General features: G+C 45.6%; 1 protein-coding gene across 1 annotated transcript; it reads left to right on the forward strand.

Annotated features, from left to right (window-relative positions):
* The first annotated feature begins 2,187 nt into the window (after positions 1-2,187).
* On the forward strand, positions 2,188-19,578 carry LOC119431780 (gastrula zinc finger protein XlCGF8.2DB-like). The gene is made up of 3 exons (XM_037699247.2): positions 2,188-2,413; positions 6,778-7,347; positions 17,417-19,578. The coding sequence occupies exons 1-3, from the start codon at positions 2,251-2,253 to the stop codon at positions 17,791-17,793; spliced, it is 1,110 nt and encodes a 369-aa protein (XP_037555175.2). The 5' UTR covers positions 2,188-2,250; the 3' UTR covers positions 17,794-19,578.
* The last annotated feature ends 823 nt before the right edge of the window (positions 19,579-20,401 follow it).

The following is a 20,401-nucleotide window of genomic DNA, read 5'->3' on the forward strand; positions in this document are numbered from 1 at the left end:
GCGGGAGTTGCCATCACTCATGCTTCGGCACATTGATTCAAGCGTGCGCCCATTCTCTGGTTCTTGATACGTTGGCGATAGAGTGCGTGTGAGTTGGGGTAGATGCATGCAGATAACGTGCGAGAAACTTGCTAAGCCAGGAAGCGGTGCTACTTCCTTTGTCACTGTGTGACTGAGCCGATAGTGACTCTTGCTGAATTTCCCGGGTTATAATCCTTGCTTTGGAGGATAGCGATACAACGCTGGCGGAGGATTGAATTTTGTCATCCTTGGAGGGAAGCCGTGCATTGCGAAGGGCTGGCAACACAGGCAGTCCTTACGTAGCAGTGGTCCATGATCTTGGTCACACAGATTCATTCCATTCCTTAAAATGCTAGTCACCATTTTTGCAGCCAACTACAGCGCACATCTTGCCTCTATCGCCTCACATTTTGCAGCATGAAGAGAGCACAGAGCATTAATGAACACCCAGTTGCATTTCCGACAGCTGATTGCACAGAAGCAGGGCAGAAATTGTAATGGTTTCATATTCGTGCACTTTCTCTGAAGCAAAGTGCCGCACATTGCTGAAAGCGCCATCTCGTTTCTACGAAGCAAACTGCTCCACAAAGAGGGTCAGTATACATCGTTTAAATCTTGCTAAGATTGCACCATGTCATAAATGCAGACTAACAAAGCTGGACCAACACGAAACCATGATTAGAAGGTCATGGTCTTTGGAAGTCAACACCATGTGGCACCTTTGTTAATAGTAATACTTATTCTACACTTCATTGCCCGTTAGCACTCACACCAGTGCTTCTGTCTGAATCTTTTGCTTTAAGCTTGTGTTGATTTGACACTTTGAAGGCTCAATTAGGCGTTCATTCTCTGCACTGATTTTTGTCGTAGGTAAACTTTTTTTAGAGCTTAAGTACCTTCCATGTCACTTCTTCTGTGGCTATTCCTGTGAATATCCTGTTCTCTAGTATGAGATTACCTTATTCCATTTAGATATTCTGTCATGCTCTCGGTACGCTTCCGGCTGTGGAATCCGTAGAGACGTGGTGGTAGCATGCGGACCTTTATGGAGTTGTACTGTGCACAGTTTCACAAGGTATGGTAAGTACGGCCTTCCTGAAAAGTAATGAGGCCTGTAAGAACATGAATGTTGTTGTGTCCTGAGTAAGTGTTGGTGTTGGAAAGCTGTGAAAAGCGATGGCTGCTGTTCATATCTCTTGCTGGTGCGTTGCGTGATGCCAATGCAGCAGAAACCAAAGAGGACTTGCATTCAGCTGTTATAATTCACACAGTGGCTTTGTCTCTTATGAAATGGAATGTGCATGTTCGTTGTTAACACACCTGCTCTTCTCTTTCTCTACCCTACGTGCATGTCATAGAGAATGTTATATTCGTAACCATACTATACACCATTTTTAGAACATGTTACTTCTTTGTTAGTGGCTACCATTTGAGTATTCTCTTTAATCAGGTGTGACTGGTGACTTTGGTGTTGTTTGGTACCTAATATCTTAGTCGTTTTCTATTTGTCTCATATATTTAGTGCCTTTAGGTTTTTATATAACACATACTTCTATTGGGAGATAATTTTGTTGTTATTCCGTTACTGCCGTTTCATCGTCATTTTGTATGTGAGCACCTCTTTGCAGCAGTTGAGTGTTTAACCTTGATTAACAATTCAGTTCACATTGTCTGTTTTGCAATGCCAAATAAATGACTGTGTTTACTGAATGTTCGCTGATCGTACTGGTTAATATATTAATGCTCACACTAATAGCCTGTAATCTTTCAGTATCATTAGAATTTATTGTATTGAATGCTTGAACAGAAGCTCAGTAATAATAGCACTTGAACATTCGTTTATTATTGCCATTGAAGCTGTTGTTGTGACTGATACCTACCAGCATTTAAAATTTATTGCTAATTGTTGAGATTCATAAGCTTATTTCGTTCCTGCATTGTTTCAGCTGGGTTACTGGCTGTTCTGCAGGCAGTGGTGTGGCAAATTGCAGGAATGCAGCTAAAGACTCATTTAAAGAGGGAATGAACGGTACTAGCTGTGGTGTACCAAATGTTGACTGTGCAGAGAAAAGGCTATGTTTTACTTTGTCTTGGCATCTATGTTTAATGAATTTGGCCAAAGAGAAGCATCGTGTAACCTTCAGTTGTATTATACCATGCATGCATGTAGCGTAGTTCCCTCCTTGACACTAAATCTGTCTTAATTGTCATAACTGAGGACATAGCGTGATGTTGAGATTTTGTTGCTTCTTTCTTGTAATGTTGTGTTGCAAAAAAAATAATGTGCAATTTGCTGATCTGATTACTTTTTATGCTCCTTTCACAGGAAGGCATCATGACTTCCCGCCAAAAGTCAAGCATGAGCAGTCGCAGGATAGTCTCGTTAACCTTTGTGAGTATGCAACTTTCAGGCTGTCTGCTCTCCATATACACAAGTGAAAGCACATGGGTGAGAAACCATTACTGCCCTCAGAACTTTTCCCAGAAGAGCTTTACGTCACAGATGTGTAGGTCCCTTGTGTGAATTGATGCGTGAGACCATTGAATCGCAATACCACAGTGAAGAGCTTGCCCTCTCGGTACACCTGATAGATAGCACAAGTACAGCTAAACCTGCTTATAACGAACCTCCATATAACGTATTCCTGGATATAACGCAGTTTTTCTATTCCCCGCTATTACTCCATAGAAGCACATGTATTTGAGACCTCTAAGTAACGAAGTGGCAGCTGGAGACCCCCTCGAAATAACGAATTTTCCCCGCCGACAAACTAGAGATTTCGCCCCAAATTTTGTCATTTTTGCGCGAGCAGCAACCGGAAGCACCTACTCCGCCGCGACGGAATGTGAAGCAAGCGCACGTGTGCGTGCGTGCTGACATGTACGAGGCGGGCCTGCATCCCTCGACCTGGCGATCTTGCCGCCGCGACGTGACCTTGCCCCCTCCCATCATTCAAACCTGATAACAGTAACCTGATCCTGGCACTTGCTGCAGCTGGCCTATCCCGCCTAAAGACCCTAGAGACTTTAAGCCCGCCAAGCCAGCACTCTCCTTTTCCTGTTGATGTTGCCGACGCGCTGGCAGATGCTGTGACACATCACACTCGATGAGCGCGGACACACGCTGTCAAACGCTGGCGGCGTGTGGAAGCGCCGCTGCAGAAGCGAGCGAAGTGACCTTCGTGCTCTTGTCTATCGCTTCACGCAAACTGAGCGCCGAAAACACACAGCATGCACAAAGCTACGAGCTGCCGACGCACCTACACTGCCTAGACTCTGCCCCAACGCAGATTGCTTTCAAGATACGGCCCGCGCGCCGCCTCGTAGTACGCAGTTGATGCCAGAGTACAGTACAACGCCGCCCGCTATCCCTCCCTCCTCCCTCCCTCGCCGGTGCCTCGAGCGTAACGGAAGAAGGGGTGCTTCCTCCCTGCTTTTCTTTCTTGCGCGCGCGAGATTTAGACGCGGTCATCGGCTCCCCACGCACGTTTTCACTCGCCCATACAGCATACGGCGCATGGCGACTGCGTTATCGCCCTTGGACTTTATACGGAACATCTATGAGCCAAAACCAATTTTAGGGCCACAACGCATCATAGACACCATCTTTAGATAGCAAATACGGATCTCAAGGGCCATACTTTTGCTGGAGGAAACCGAAAGTACGTCATAGTTGTCGCCCCCGGCACTTTGGGCAGCCAATGCCATCGTCAAGCCACCAAGCCAAGCGACATGAAAAGTCAAAATGGCCGCTCGGGCCGGCGCGGGGTGGCAGTTCGCAACGTATGATGCGGGAACGGTCCCACAGTTGCGACGCAGCAGCAGGGTTACCAATGCCACGGCCACTACATAAAAAAAAAAGTTTATTTTTTAGTGTAGCACCCATGCCAATGCATTTTGTTCTATGGGAGCTGTACCGGGACCGGCCGAAAACGACGTAACAGCCGGGAAAACGCAGCACCCGGGAACGTAACAGCGGGGTCTACTGTAACGCTATACGACGCTACGACGCCATCGTGACGCTCGCTCTTCGTTTCCGACGCCTCGCGCTTGCACGAAACGGCACGCGTCCACGCGTCCAGTTCCTGGTGCGACATTCCAAAAATGAGTGCTTTGACGAAGAAACGCAAGGTATTGACCTTGCCTGCAGTTCGCTTTGAAGATAAGCCCGCGTGGGTGCACACTTTTTCCACATCGCAGGTCGCTTTCAAGATACGGCGGCCGCCGGCCGCCGAAGTAAACGCCTCCCTTCCTCAGCTTCCCCGCAGTGCCTAGCGCGAAAGCGCACTTTCGCCCCCCCCCCCCCTTCTCCCTCGTGCACACGAGATTCTGCTGACCCCCGCAAACTATCACTCGCACACACAGCGGCGCGGCGACGATGTTGCCGTGTTTGGACATTACACGGAACCTCCAAGCGACGTCTTTTGTGCGCGGCAATCGGCAACAGCTGTACGAGCAGGAAATACGTCATGGTGGCCATGTTGTAAGTTCACTATCGCTGGCGACTGTCGTTCGGGCGTCGTAACTCGAGAATCGAACGTCTGCGCATATGATATTTTGCCGATTTTGTGTCTGTGCGTGTAGAACAAGAAAAATAGTACGCACTAACCGTTTGGCGGGCAATGAGCAACTACGGCTTAAGTGGTCAGTCAACACATGGGTTTCAATGGGGGCTGGGTGGGGGAATCATCACGACTATGTTTAAACCGCAATTACGCATTAAGTGGGTATGTATTAATGAGGTTTGACTGTACTATCCTTACTTCGTATAGCTGTCTGCTAATTTGCTGTCGCAATCGATGCTTCGCCTTTCGGGCAGAACTCGGACTTTTTTGTTCATCGCAATTTTAGTGTATTGGGAGTAAATCTTGAGTGATAGTAGATACCGTCAGCGTTTCGTTCTCGAATTTTCGTGCCGGACCTGCATATAACGAAATCCTCTTTATAACGAAGTTTTTCGGGAATTTGTCAATTTCGTTAAATCCAGGTTTAACTGTAATACGGTCTTTTTAGACTCCCGTTAATTTTCCCATAGCACTCTATGTGTATGCGTATCGCTTATAGTGCAGTTGCGGGACACAAAATACCGGTTGCAGTGCGGCTGCCTGGAAGTTCGGCAGTCAAACTAGACGGCAAACGCGCCCCTCAAGCTAGAAATACTGCATTTACTCGAATCTAAGCGCGCACTTTTCCCGGTAAAACAGGTCCAAAAATTTCGTGAATGTTAGAATCGAGTACGACCCTAAATCTGCGTTACCATATAGCCGTCGGCATTTCAAAATGGCCGCCTCGCACGCGCGTCGAGCCTAGCTACCGTAGTTTCCTCCATGTGCTGCAGTACACGTGCTTAGGCAATAGTCTACTGTCTGTCTTCACGTTCTCTGCGTCTGCTCTATCGGCATGAAGTGCCGAGTTCATCATGATGCGACATTTAAAAGGAAAGTGATCATGTGTGCAGAGACGGAAGGAAATTTGGCCACATCACGGGCATTAGAAAAATCCGCAACTTACGTTCGGGACTGGCACAAACAGAAGGAGAGGATTTTCACCAGCAAAGCAATGTGGAACGGTTTCAGTGGACGAAGCAGGACGTAATCTGCGACGATCCACTTCGGTGATATGATCGCCTTGGCCCTATCTTGATAGCCATCTGCGATGGGGAAAGTGCGCCGTGTTTTCGCCGCTTATAGGTCACGTTGAAGCGAGAGACATGATAGCACGAAGGTCAATTTGCTCGCCGCGCTTCGTCACTTGAGCGTTTTGACAGTTCGTTTCCGTGGTCAACGAGCGAGATGTGTTCATGTTTGCTTGTGTGCGCGTGACACCATGCTTGTTGATTTATTTAGTAAGCGAATACGGAACCTAGAGCACGGTGACAGCGATGGCAGAAATGCACCTGGAGTGTCCATTATTGCAATAAAATAGTAGTTTTGGTTATAGTGCGGTACCGCTTATAGTAGGGATATTCACGACTCCGACGACTTACGTTATAAGTGGTCTACACTGTATTTGTTTTAGTATTTACGAGGTGTGTTCAAAAAGAAACCAAGCTTTTGCTATAACACCTTTACTGCTTATGGTACAACATTTTAAGTGCTGTCTCCTTCAAAGTAGTCCCCTCTACTGGCAATGCACTTTTCCCATCTTTTCTTCCATTTTCGGAAAGCCTCCTGGAACGCACTTTCTGGAATGGTGCGCAGGTCTCTTCTCGCATTGTCCTGGATCTGCTCTATGGTATGGAAACTGACGTCCTTTCAAGGTGGTTTTCAGCTTGGGGAATAGAAAAAAGTCTGCTGGGGCTAGGTCCGGAGAATATGGTGGGTGGGGCACAACAGGAGTGTGGTGTTTCGCTAAGTAGCTGCGGACAAGGAGTGACGCATGAGCCTGGCCATTGTCATGATGCAACATCCAAGCCTGATTTTCCCACAATTCAGGCCTCTTACTGCGCACAGAATCTCTCAAACATGCTAGGATTCCCTGGTAAACTTCTTTGTTTACCGTCTGACCATGTGGCACAAATTCCTGATGGACAATGCCTTTTCAGTCAAAAAACATAACCAACATCACCTTCGTTTTTGACCGATTCATGCATGCTTTTTTTGGACGAGGAGAACCTTTGGCCAGCACCCGCAGCGTACTCCCTCTGCCGGTTGGCGCGCTATTTCTAACGTTCGGTTTCTTTTTGAACACACCTCGTATGTTCTTGCATTTCTTTGGCACTTCATAATAAATTCCACTATTGTTTTGTTTGTGCAGCATCAAGTCCTTCTATTTCTCTATCAACGGCCGAGGGTGACAGCTCGCAGGAAGGACACTTCCACCGCTGTCACTTCTGTGACTATGAGACTCGTAGCCTGCTTCATCTGGAAACACACACCAGGGTCCATACTGGCGAGCGTCCATTTGAATGCCATTTGTGCCCTCAGAGATTCTCGCATAGGAGCAAGCTGAACGCACATCTGCGCACCCACACGGGCGAGAAGCCATTTCAGTGTCCCTCGTGCCCTCAGAAGTTTGTACATAGTGGCGACCTGAGCAGGCACCTGCGCATCCACACGGGTGAGCGGCCGTTTCAATGCCCGTCGTGCCCTCGGAGATTCGCGCGAAAGGCCTTTCTGAAGGAACACATGAGCCTCCACACGGGCGAGCGGCCATTTCAATGCCCCCTGTGCCCTCAGACCTTCTCGTACAAGTCGAGCGTGAGGCAACACCTGAGCGTCCATACGGGTGACCGACCACACCGCTGCGCCATCTGCTCCAAGTCCTTTGTGCGGGCTCACGACTTGAGCAGACATAAGAAAAAAATGCACCAGGATGCTGTAGAGTAGGCCATCAGCCATGCAGAACTAGAGTCTGAGCTAGGGCCGCTATTTTGTAGCAATGCCTTTTCCTGATGGTGATGCCTTTCCACGTCTTGGTTCACAAGTGGACAAGCGAACCTCCACCCAGGGCGGAGCATCGAACGGGGCCATTCGCGAACGCTAAATGCACCAAAAGACATTAGCATCAGGAAAATGCATCGCTACAAAACACCGGCCTAGGAATCTACATACATGTGCAGCATGATGTGGGGCTTTCTGCTGCATCAGGTAGCACAAGTGTCACCGTACGCTCTTAAGTGCTGAACTGTCAAGTCACTTCACAGGATGTTACAGCCTTATTAAAGAAGTTGCAGGCTTATTTGTAGTATTAAGGCTGGTGAGTTACAGTGACAATGTTCGGGTGATATTCCTTCATGTGAAGGCACAACAAATAATTGCTCATCCATCAGATATGCCCTCAAAAGACTCAATGTATGCAATAATATAGGGTGTATGCGCAAACGGCGGCGAGTGGGCAGCGTTCCATGTTGGTGCACTCCGTAGCGAGAAGAAGCATGCACCGAATAAGTGGTGATGCACCATCATGTGTTGCAACAACCGCTCTAAAGGAAAAGGCAAGCCAAAGATGATGTAATGGAAACATTTTTCTTATTTAGCATTTTACAAGGTGTGCACATGCGTGTTGAATAAAAATAGGGAACTTTCTGAGCAGCGACGAGATGATGGATCTCCTGTATCAACATGCTCAGAACAATTGGCTGCGAATCCTTGCAAACACAGGGCTTGTTCTTGGCCAAGAAGCCACTCTCACTGGAAAGAATATTGGTGCCCTATCCAACAACTGAGCTGCAAAAGTCTGCAGTTAGCACATTAAAGGTTTTTGGAAGCATTAAGAACTTCGGATAATTACTAGAGGGAGCGATATAACATGTTATCCATGAATTATGTTTCGCGGATATATCCCTATGCTGTAGATCTGCAAGGTTTCTCTTGACCTTCTTGCAACCTGCGATGTAACCCTGTATTGTATTGTAGACTGTGCTTCCTCGAAATACGAGTGAACTGCTAGTGGCTGCTCTGTAATATTGACGTTACTTGCTGTAAAAATTCAGTGACTTGTGACATACAATGTGCTAATTTGAAATTTATGTGAACTATGTGTCAGTGCATGGCGTCTTTTATTTGAAATCGATTTCATTATTCTGTCTTGTTTGTTTGAGCCGGCCTATCATTGCTCTATACTGTTTGCCTTAGATATGGGTAGCAGGCAGAACCCAATAACCATCATCAGTAAAGAAATTATCCGTCTCTGTGGTGCAGCCAAAAGGATAGAGATGGATAACATTTTGGATAGTGTCGGTGCCATAAAGCTCCACTTTCCAGTGTGATCATTTCATGGTGCTCACTGCTGCCCCTTTCAGAATTCTTGCGCGAGTGGATGTGTGTGCATTCTTTTTTTCTCTCGACCTCCCGACCTACCATCAAAATTTAGCTCACCTGTGCACATGTATTTTCACGACTGCGTGATATCATGGTTTCCTTGTGATACATTCTTGGAATACGCAAATTATGTAAAACAGTGGGTGGGCTATATGGTGTGAATAAAGTATGATGGCAGTGCATGTTTGATTAAGAGACTTTCCCCAATCTAACAGTCTGGTGTAACGCAGCACCCAACAGTTTCTGCAGTTTACGCCACAGAACCCTAATGCAAAGTATCATAACTTTTTGCTAAATACTGTATATATATGAACTAGAAGAAAGGGAACCGAGGGGCTGTGTTTTTGTACGTCACAGCCACATAAAGCCAACAGACAATGAAAACAGGAACACGTGTGTGTGTCTATATACTATATATGAGGCATTTTTTTTACATTATGCAGAATCAATGCCTCCTTTAAAAGATGCCTGCTGCATGGCCGCTCTCCTATTTCCTCCTCTCCACCAGAGTCGGCTGCGAGCGCTAGTTGCGGCAGCTGTTCCAACTTGAACCACGTTCCCTTGCCTCCGAGATTACAGCAGCGCCTGTTGCGAGGCAGGACTCGCGGTCGCGTCAAGGCATTAGTAAGGTGCGCGCCAGGCTCGTAATCGTCATTTCCCCGCAACAGAAAGTAATGTCGGCTCCGCGACTACCCTGAACCACGGGAACCTCCGCTCCAATGAGTAAACAAGAGATGCAGGCAGGCATCTAGTAAAGGAGGCATTGGCAGAATTCTGGCAAATCGCCTGTGGCAGATAGCATAGTTATAGTCCTTGAGCTGAATTACTCGAAGCGGCGGACATTACTTGCACGATAAATTAGGAAAAAAATCTCATATATATAATATATGTATAGTAAACATCTGTTCACTGGAAACTGTTAAAGCCCTAAAAATATTTGGGATAAACAAAATCACGAAAATAGAAGCCCGTTGGTCGTGGACAGACCACATAGAGCCTTTCCAAAATACCGCCAGTAATATTCTCGCTCACTTTCGCATGCGTCGGCGAAATATGTGTCGGATACAACTATAGTGGCTAGAAGGCACCATAATACAACTGAAAAAAACAGCAGTTGGCAACAAAGGCACACGGACCAACATGTTGGATCTAGCGAAGTAAATGAAAGTTTGGTTTGCCATGCTTTATTTCAGTGAGTATTTACCGGTACAATGAGGCCAGAAATGCAGTATTCAAGACAGTATAGAGAAGCCAATATTTGCTAGCAGCTCCAAGTATGTTTTCTTGTGACAAAAATGTAAAATACACAAGACTGACTTAAAACAGGCCATTCTAGGACTCTGAAGCATGTCAAGTCCAGCAGATTCACTTGATGCAGTCAACAACCCAACTTACTAGTTCCATGTGACATCAATCATATGGTTGCATATTAATGACCATTCTATGGGTTAGCATTGCTTATGTGCTGTGTACCGGCTCATGAGGAGGAATAGTCGAACAAGGAATGTCGCTTTAAGTCAGTGTTTCAACAAGGGGAGTTGTCTTTGTCAAGGCCCTGAATAAGACGAGTCACGTTGTCGAACTGTTGCCGACATTTCATGTTCGAATACTCCTTATGATTTCAAGTTTCCATCTTCTATTGAACTTCTGTCTCGTTTGAATATGTACCGCCGCAGCAACTTGCTGACAGCCCATAAAAATAGGCTCGTTGGAGGCATCACGCTTTCATTTCTTTGACATAAACCAAACTAAATGTTTTTCAAATGGTGGCAAACATATTTTCTTAGGCCCCTGAAAAACGATAACACTATGTCGTGTCATTTCATTGGTAATTATTAATTCCGGTTTTGTTTTAAGACGAGAGGTGACACTCTAGTAACTTGGCTTGTCTTCTTTGTGCAGCATCAAGGCGTTCCAAGTGTCGGCAACTACTAAGAGTGAGAAGTCGCAGCACAGACACCACCACTTGCGGTCCAATTCTGGAATTGGACAACAGAATGTTCTCCATTTGCTTACCAGTCAATTTTGAATTATCCGGCAAGAATCAATTTCAGGATCAAAATAACATAAGTCGTGACCTAGCAAAATGTATAAGCACCAGCTGGCACCTTTAGTCAGGATAGAATTAACCAGAGCTAAATTAAAAGAACTCTTCTGGATTAGTCTTGAGTGTTCATAGACTTTTTTTGCAGTGACGCCGTGGGCGCTGCTATGTTTAATAACGTGGTGATGTGTCCATTGCTTGCCTCAGCTGCTTCTGTTGCCTCTAGACATGTAAGGGCTTTCTGAGCTCATTATGCCTTGTCCAAATGACGCGAGCAGTGTATACGGTGCTTGTACCAAAAAGCGGCGCTACAGATGTGTTCCAAGCTGTCCAAAATTTCCTCTTATGAATGAAATCAGGATAGTGGGTTTTGCTCTTCATCCTTTATTTGGCAAACACTTTGAAGCAGCGGCTTGTCATGTTTCTGACTCAGTGAAGTTCCTTGGTGCAGCCACTGTCTTTTTCTGCCTAATCTCTCGCAGTAGTTCTTAGTTGCGATAGATTTGTTCTGGCTGCGCGCAAGGCTTGGAACATAGATCATCTGTACTTTGTGATAGCTCATAGCAAAGTGGTATTATTGCTAGTCACTCACTTACTCTGTGAATCATCACGAAACGTTCAGCTTCGAACATTCGTGTGCTGTCGGTGGAGTCGCCATCACTCATGCTTCGGTGCATTGATTCAAGTGTGCACCCATTCTCTGGTTCTTGATACGTTGGCGATAGAGTGCGTGTGAGTTGGGGTAGATGCATGCAGATAACGTGTGAGAAACTTACTGAGCCAGGAAGCGGTGCTACGTCCTTTGTCACTGTGTGACGAGCGATAGTGACTCTTGCTGAATTTCCCGCGTTATAATCCTTGCTTTGGAGGATAGCGATACAATGCTGGCGGAGTATTTAATTTTGTCATCCTTGAGGGAAGCCATGCATTGCGAAGGGCTGGCAACACAGGCAGTCCTTACGTAGCAGTGGTCCGTGATCTTGGTCGCACAGATTCATTCCATTCCTTAAAATGCTAGTCACTATTTTTGCAGCCAACTACAGCGCACATCTTCCCTCTATCGCCTCACATTTTGCAGCATGAAGAGAGCACAGAGCGTTAATGAACACCCAGTTGCATTTCTGACAGCTGATTGCACAGAAGCAGGGCAGAAATTGTAATGGTTTCATATTCGTGCACTTTCGCTGAAGCAAAGTGCCGCACATTGCTGAAAGCGCCATCTCGTTTCTACGAAGCAAACTGCTCCACGAAGAGGGTCAGTAGACATCGTTTAAATCTTGCTAAGATTGCACCGTGTCATAAATGCAGACTAACAAAGCTGGACCAACACGAAACCATGATTAGAAGGTCATGGTCTTTGGAAGTCAACACCATGTGGCACCTTTGTTAATAGTAATACTTATTCTACACTTCATTGCCCGTTAGCACTCACACCAGTGCTTCTGTCTGAATCTTTTGCTTTAAGCTTGTGTTGATTTGACACTTTGAAGGCTCAATTAGGCGTTCATTCTCTGCACTGATTTTTGTCGTAGGTAAACTTTTTTTAGAGCTTAAGTACCTTCCATGTCACTTCTTCTGTGGCTATTCCTGTGAATATCCTGTTCTCTAGTATGAGATTACCTTATTCCATTTAGATATTCTGTCATGCTCTCGGTACGCTTCCGGCTGTGGAATCCGTAGAGACGTGGTGGTAGCATGCGGACCTTTTATGGAGTTGTACTGTGCACAGTTTCACAAGGTATGGTAAGTACGGCCTTCCTGAAAAGTAATGAGGCCTGTAAGAACATGAATGTTGTTGTGTCCTGAGTAAGTGTTGGTGTTGGAAAGCTGTGAAAAGCGATGGCTGCTGTTCATATCTCTTGCTGGTGCGTTGCGTGATGCCAATGCAGCAGGAAACCAAAGAGGCCTTGCATTCAGCTGTTATAATTCACACAGTGGCTTTGTCTCTTATGAAATGGAATGTGCATGTTCGTTGTTAACACACCTGCTCTTCTCTTTCTCTACCCTACGTGCATATCATGGAGAATGTTATATTCGTAACCATACTATACACCATTTTTAGGACGTGTCATGTACTTCTTTGTTAGTGACTGTACCGTTTGAGTATTCTCTTTAATCAGTGTGACTGGTGACTTTGGTGTTGCTTGGTACCTAATATCTTAGTCTTTTTCTATTTGTCTCATATATTTAGTGCCTTTAGGTTTTAATATAACACATGTATTTGGAGATAATTTTGTTATTATTCCGTTACTGCCGTTTCATTGTCATTTTGTATGTGAGCACTTCTTTGCAGCAGTTGAGTGTTAAACCTTAATTAACAATTCAGTTCACATTGTCTGTTTTGCAATGCCAAATAAATGACTGTGTTTACTGAATGCTTGCCCATAATACTGGTTAATAGATTAATGATCACATTAATAGCCTGTAATCTTTCAGTATCATTAGAATTCATTGTATTGAATGCTTGAACAGAAGCTCAGTAATAATAGCACTTGAACATTCGTTTATTACTGCCATTGAAGCTGTTGTTATGACTGATAACTACCAGCATTTAAAATTTATTGCCAATTGTTGAGATTCATAAGCTTATTTCGTTCCTGCATTGTTTCAGCTGGGTTACTGGCTGTTCTGCAGGCAGTGGTGTGGCAAATTGCAGGTATTCAGCTTAAGACTCATTTAAAGAGGGAATGAACGGTACTAGCTGGTGGTGTACCAAATGTTGACTGTGCAGAGAAAAGGCTATGTTTTACTTTGTCTTGGCATCTATGTTTAATGAATTTGGCCAAAGAGAAGCATAGTGTAACTTCAGTTGTATTATACCATGCATGCATGTAGCATAGCTTCCTCCGTGACACTAAATCTGGCTTAATTGTCGTAACTGAGGACATAGCGTGATGTTGAGATTTTGTTGCTTCTTTCTTGTAATTTTGTGTTGCAAACAAAATGATGCGCAATTTGCTGATCTGATTACTTTTTATGCTCCTTTCACAGGAAGGCATCATGACTTCCCGCCAACAGTCAAGCATGAGCAGTTGCAGGATAGTCTCGTTTACCTTTGTGAGTATGCAACTTTCAGGCTGTCTGCTCTCCATATACACAAGTGAAAGCACATGGGTGAGAAACCACTACTGCCCTCAGAACTTTTCGCAGAAGAGCTTGACGTCTCAGATGTGTAGGTCCCTTGTGTGAATTGATGCATGAGACCATTGAATCGCAATATCACTGTGAAGAACTTGCCCTCTCGGTACAACTGATAGATAGCACAAGTACAACTTTATGTTGTTGTAAACTGAACAGTAGTAAAGTTGCTTCACATGATATCCAGAACGATTTAATAAGGTGTTGTACCATGTTAGGATGTGGCTGTGGCCAGATGTGGCTGTCACTAAAGTTCTGTGTGCGGTCTGCAAAAATTATTGAAAGCCCAGTAATGAAATTTCATATTAGACAAATTTGTTGTGGACTTATTGCCAGTGAATCATAACTGAGGTTTTGCAAGTGTCACGGGCGGCCAGCAAACTTGTACCTCGTGTGCTTGTTGAGGATGGGAGAGCGAGCGAGGTCAGAATTTGCTTTCTAACACTGTTCTCCATGGGTTGTTGAAAACTGTGAGAATCTGCAAATGCTCCACGTTCTCTCATTGTATAATTCGTTTTTGATAAAAATGTGGGTGGATTTCACAAAGGGGGTCACATACCTTAAGTCATTCTCAAAACCTCTCGAACGGAAAAAAAAAACAAGAAAAGCTCATTACAGTATAGACGACTTATAACGTAACCGCTTATAGTGCAGGACCGGATATAATACAGTCTTTTCAGACTCCCCTTAATTTTCCCATAGCACTCTATGTATGTGCGTATCGCTCATACATAGCGTGTTGCTTATACAGTTGCGGGACATGAAATACCAGTTACAGTGGGGCTGCCTGGAAGTTCGGCAGTCAAACTAAGCGGCAAACACTCCCCTCAAGCCACAAATACCGTATTTACTCGAATCTAACGCACACTTTTTTTCCAATAAAATAGGTCCAAACATTTTGTGCTGTGTTAGAATTGAGTACAACCGTAAATCTGCGTTACCATTTAGCCGGCGCCATTTCAAAATGGCCGCCTAGCACGCGCGTTGAGCCTAGCTACTCTCGAGCTTAGCTACCGTGGTGCAGTACACGTTCTTAGGCAATAGTCTACTGTCTGTCTTCACGTTCTCTGTGCGTCTGTCGTCACGTTCTCTGCGTCTGCTCTGTCAGCATGAAGTACCGAGTTCATCATGATGCCCCATTTAAAGGGAAAGTGATCATGTGTGCATAGACGGAAGGAAATCGGGCCGCATCACGGGCATTCGAAAAATCCGAAACTTACGTTCGGGACTGGCACAAACAGAAGGAGAGGATTTTCACCAGCAAAGCAATGTGGAACGGTTTCAGTGGACCGAAGCAGGACGTAATCTGCGACGATCCACTTTGGCGATACAATCGCCTTGGCCCTATCTTGAAAGCAATCTGCGACGGGGAAAGTGCGCCGCGCGCCGTGTTTTGACCGCTTATAGATCGCGTTGAAGCGAGAGACATGATAGCACGAAAGTCAATTTGCTCGCCATGCTTCGTCACTCAAGCGTTTTTACAGTTCGTTTCCGCAGTCAACGAGCAAGATGTGTTCATGTTTGCTAGTGCGCGCGTGACACCGTGCTTGTTAATTTATTTAGTAAGTGAATACGGAACCTAGAGCACGGTGACAGCGACGGCATAAATGCGCCTGGAGTGTCCATTATTGCAATAAAATAGTAGTTGTTTTGGTTATAGTGCGGTACCACTTATAGTACGGATATTCGCGACTCCGACGACTTACGTTATAAGCGGTCTACACTGTATTAGTTTTAGTATTTACGAGGTGTGTTCAAAAAGAAACCAAACTTTTGCTATAACACCTTTACTGCTTATGGTACAACATTTTAAGTGCTGTCTCCTTCAATGTAGTCCCCTCTACTGGCAATGCACTTTTCCCATCTTTTCTTCCATTTTTGGAATGCCTCCTGGAACGCACTTTCTGGAATGGTGCGCAGGTCTCTGCTCACATTGTCCTGGATCTGCTTCTATGGTTTGGAAACGACGTCCTGTCAAGGTGGTTTTCAGCTTGGGGAATAGAAAAAAGTCTGCTGGGGCTAGTTCCTGAGAATATGGTGGGTGGGGCACAACAGGAGTGTGGTGTTTCGCTAAGTAGTAGCTGCGGACAAGGAGCGATGCATGAGCCTGGGCATTGTCATGATGCAACATCCAAGCCTGATTTTCCCACAATTCAGGCCTCTTACTGCGCACAGAATCTCTCAAACATGCTAGGATTCCCTGGTAAACTTCTTTGTTTACCGTCTGACCATGTGGCACAAATTCCTGATGGACAATGCCTTTGCAGTGAAAAAACACAACCAACATCACCTTCATTTTTGACCGACTCATGCGTGCTTTTTTTGGACGAGGAGAACCTTTGGCCACCCACTGCAATGACTGCACTTTCATTTCAACATGAAACCCATGTCTCATCGCCTGTTATGATGTTCTTAAGAAAGTTTTCATCGTCATTGGCAGCGGCGAGCAATTCCTGGCTGATTTCAACATGGGTCTGCTTCTGTTCGTCAGTCAACAAACGTGGCATGAATTTTGTACTGACACGACGCATCCTAAGTTTGCCACTCAAAATTTCATGACATGATCCTACGCTGATACCCACTTCTTCAGCAACTTCTAGAACAGTCAAACGAAGATTTTCACAAATCACAGTTTGAAACTCTCTCGACGTGGTCATCATCTGTGGATGTGGAAGGTCGTCCATGCTTGGGATCATCACCGGCCGACATTCTTCCGTCTTCAAAATACTTGAACCAACCATAGCACTGCGTGCAACTCATGCAGTCCTCCCCGTATGCTTGGCTAAGCAACTGAAATGTCTCTGTGAAAGTTTTCCCAAGTTTGTAGCAGAACTTCACACACACACACACACACACACACACACACACACACACACACACACACACACACACACACACACACACACACACACACACACACACCACACACACACACACACACACACACACACACACACACACACACACACGCTGTTCTCCCAATTTCTTCATCAATTTGGCACCAATCTGAAGAACAGCTTGTTCATGTGCTCACTTCAGCGGCTGTAGCTCTCCAACTAATGGTCAGAGTGAAACGCGGAAAATGGTAGTTTCTTGTCTAAACCTATCTCTACATGCGCTCGGTCGCCGCAGCGCACTGCCTCTGCCGGTTGCCGCGCTATTTCAAAAGTTCGGTTTCTTTTTGAACAAACCTCGTATGTTCTTACATTTATTTAGCACTTCATAATGAATTCCACTATTGTTTTGTTTGTGCAGCATCAAGTCCTTCTATTTCTCTATCAACAGACGAGGGTGACAACTCGCAGCAAGAATACTTCCACCGCTGTCACTTCTGTGACTATGAGACTCGTAGCCTGCTTCATCTGGAAACACACACCAGGGTCCATACTGGCGAGCGTCCATTTGAATGCCATTTGTGCCCTCAGAGATTCTCGCATAGGAGCAATCTGAACGTACACCTGCGCACCCACACAGGGCGAGAAGCCATTTCAGTGTCCCTCGTGCCCTCAGAAGTTTGTACATAGTGGCGACCTGAGCAGGCACCTGCGCATCCACACGGGTGAGCGGCCGTTTCAATGCCCGTCGTGCCCTCGGAGATTCTCGCGAAAGGCCTTTCTGAAGGAACACATGAGCCTCCACACGGGCGAGCGGCCATTTCAATGCCCCCTGTGCCCTCAGACCTTCTTGCACAAGTCCAGCGTGAAGCAACACCTGAGCGTCCATACGGGTGACCGACCGCATCGCTGCACCATCTGCTCCAAGTCCTTTGTGCGGGCTGAACACTTGAATAGACATAAGAAAAGAGTGCACCAGGATGCTGTAGAGTAGGCCTTCAGCCATGCAGAACTAGAGTCTGAACTAGGGCCGGTATTTTGTAGCGATGCCTTTTCCTGATGCTGATGCCTTTCCATGTGTTGGTTCGCTAGTGGACAAGTGACGCTCCACCCAGGGCGGAGCATTGAACGTGCCCAATCATCAACGGTAAACGCACCGAAAGACATTAGCATCCGGAAAAGGCATGGTTACAATATAGTGGCCTAGGAATCTACATACACATGCAGCATGATGTGGGGTTTTCTGCTGCATCAGGTAGAACAAGTGTCACCGTACACTCTTAAATGCTGAACTGTGAAGTCACTTCACAGGATTTTACAGAGTAATCTAGGAAGTTGCAGGGTTATTTGTAATATTAAGACTGTGGTCCGTTACAGTAACAATGCTCGTGTGATATTGCTTCATGTGAAGGCACAACAAATAATTGCTTATCCATCAGATATGCCTTCAAAAGACTTGATGTGTGCAATAATATAGGGTGTATGCGCAAACGACAGCGAGTGGGCAGTGTGCCATGTTGGTGCACTCCATAGCGAGCAGAAGCACGTGCGTACTGCAGCAACTGCGCATCGAATAAATGGTGTGATGTGCCGTCGTGTGTTGCAGCTACTGCTCCAAAGTAGAAGATAAGCTAAAGGCAATGTAATGGAAATGTGCGCTGTTTTTTAGCATTTTACTAGGTGTGCACATGCCTGTTGAATAAAATAGGGAACTTTCTGAACAGTGACGACGCGATGGATCTCCCATAACAACATGCGCAGATCAATTTGCTGCGAATCCTTGCAAACACAGGGCTTCTTCTTGGCCAAGAACATTTTCTCGCTGGAAAAAATATTGGTGTCCCATCCAACAACAGAACTACAAAAGTCTGCAGTTAGCGCCTTACAAAATTTTGGAAGCATTAAGAGGTTGCGGTATAACATGTTATCCATGAATTATGTTTTACAGAAATATCCCTGTGCTGTAGTTTAAGGTTTCTGCAGTCTCTCTTGACCTTTTTGCAACCTGCGGTGTGACCTTGTAGTCTATATTGTAGTGTAGACTGCTTCCTCGAAATACGAGTGAACTGCAAGTTGCTGCTCTGTAATATTGACGTTACTTGCTGTGAAAACTCCGTGACTTGTGATATATAGTGTGCTAATTTGAACTTTATGTGAACTATGTGTTAGTGCGTTCCAATTTCTAATTTATTATTCTGTCTTGTTTGTTGGAGCCGGCCTATCATTGCTCTATACTGTTTGCCTTAGATATGGGTAGCAGGCAGAACCCAATAGCCATCATCACTAAAGACATTATCCGTCTCTGCGGTGCAGCCAAAAGGATAGAGATGGATAACATTTTGTATAGTGTCGGTGCCATAAAGCTCCACTTTCCAGTTTGATCATTTCATGGTGCTCACTGCTGCCCCTTTCAGAATTCTTGCGCAAGTGGATGTGTGTGCGTTCTTTTTTTCTCTTGACCTCTCGACCTACCATCAAAATTTATCTCACCAGCACATGTATTGTCGTGACTGCGCGCACACAGTGGGTGGGCTATATGGTGTGAATAAAGTATGATGGCAGTGCATGTTTGATTAAGAGACATTCCCCAATCTAACAGTCTGGTGTAATGCAGCACCCAACAGTTTCTGCAGTTTACGCCACAGGACCCAAATGCAAAGTATCAGAACTTTTTGCTAAATACTGTATATATATGAACTAGAAGAAAGGGAACCGAGGGGCTGTGTTTTTGTACGTCACAGCCACATAAAGCCAACAGACAATGAAAACGAAAACGTGTGTGTGTCTATATACTCGTACTATATATGAGGCACTTTTTTTACATTATGCAGAATCAATGCCTCCTTTAACAGATGCCTGCCGCGTGGCCACTCTCCTATTTCCTCCTCTCCACCAGAGTCGGCTGCGAGCGCTAGTTGCGGCGGCTGCTCCAACTTGAACCACGTTCCCTTGCCTCCGAGATTACAGCGGCGCCTGTTGCGATCCCGGAGGCAGGACTCGCGGTCGCGTCAAGCCATTGGTCGGTAGGGTGCCTCGATGCCCAGCGCCGCCGTCCAGGGTGGAGACAACCCCGCTGGCGCCGCCATATTGAGTCACACGAGCTGAGACTCAGCTACGCTTGCGTTCATAAATAGTGTGAGATGGGCGCACTTCCAAGTGCTTTGCCTTGATGAGGATTTTTTTATCGGTATTGCATCTGCACATCTTTATAACCAATAGCCGTTAACTCGTCGAAGGTCCGAGACGTAAATGTATGGCGCCGGGAACATGCCCCAAGTTGCCTAATTTTTTTTTTTTTTTTGCTCTTCGATGCTTGGTATATAAGGTTTGCGACCCCCTGTGTGTGGAAGTTTTTCTTTTTTGCTGTTGTATTTTGGTTTACACGTCACGCCTCCTTTACCGTAGCCAGCCACTCGCGCACGGCGGTTAGTTTCCCTTGCGTTGCGCGTGCTCTTCGCGTTCGTTGCAATTATTTGACGATATCTACGCGCAATTTTGCTTTTTTTTTGCCCACAAAACTGTGTGCTGACAGGATTAAGCTGGTGTAAAAATAACTGCGATGTGAAAATAAGGTTTAGTTAGTGCTGTAGAAAAACATGTAA

Source organism: Dermacentor silvarum, chromosome 10 (genome assembly GCF_013339745.2).
Source record: "Dermacentor silvarum isolate Dsil-2018 chromosome 10, BIME_Dsil_1.4, whole genome shotgun sequence".
In the NCBI taxonomy this organism is placed as follows: domain Eukaryota; kingdom Metazoa; phylum Arthropoda; class Arachnida; order Ixodida; family Ixodidae; genus Dermacentor; species Dermacentor silvarum.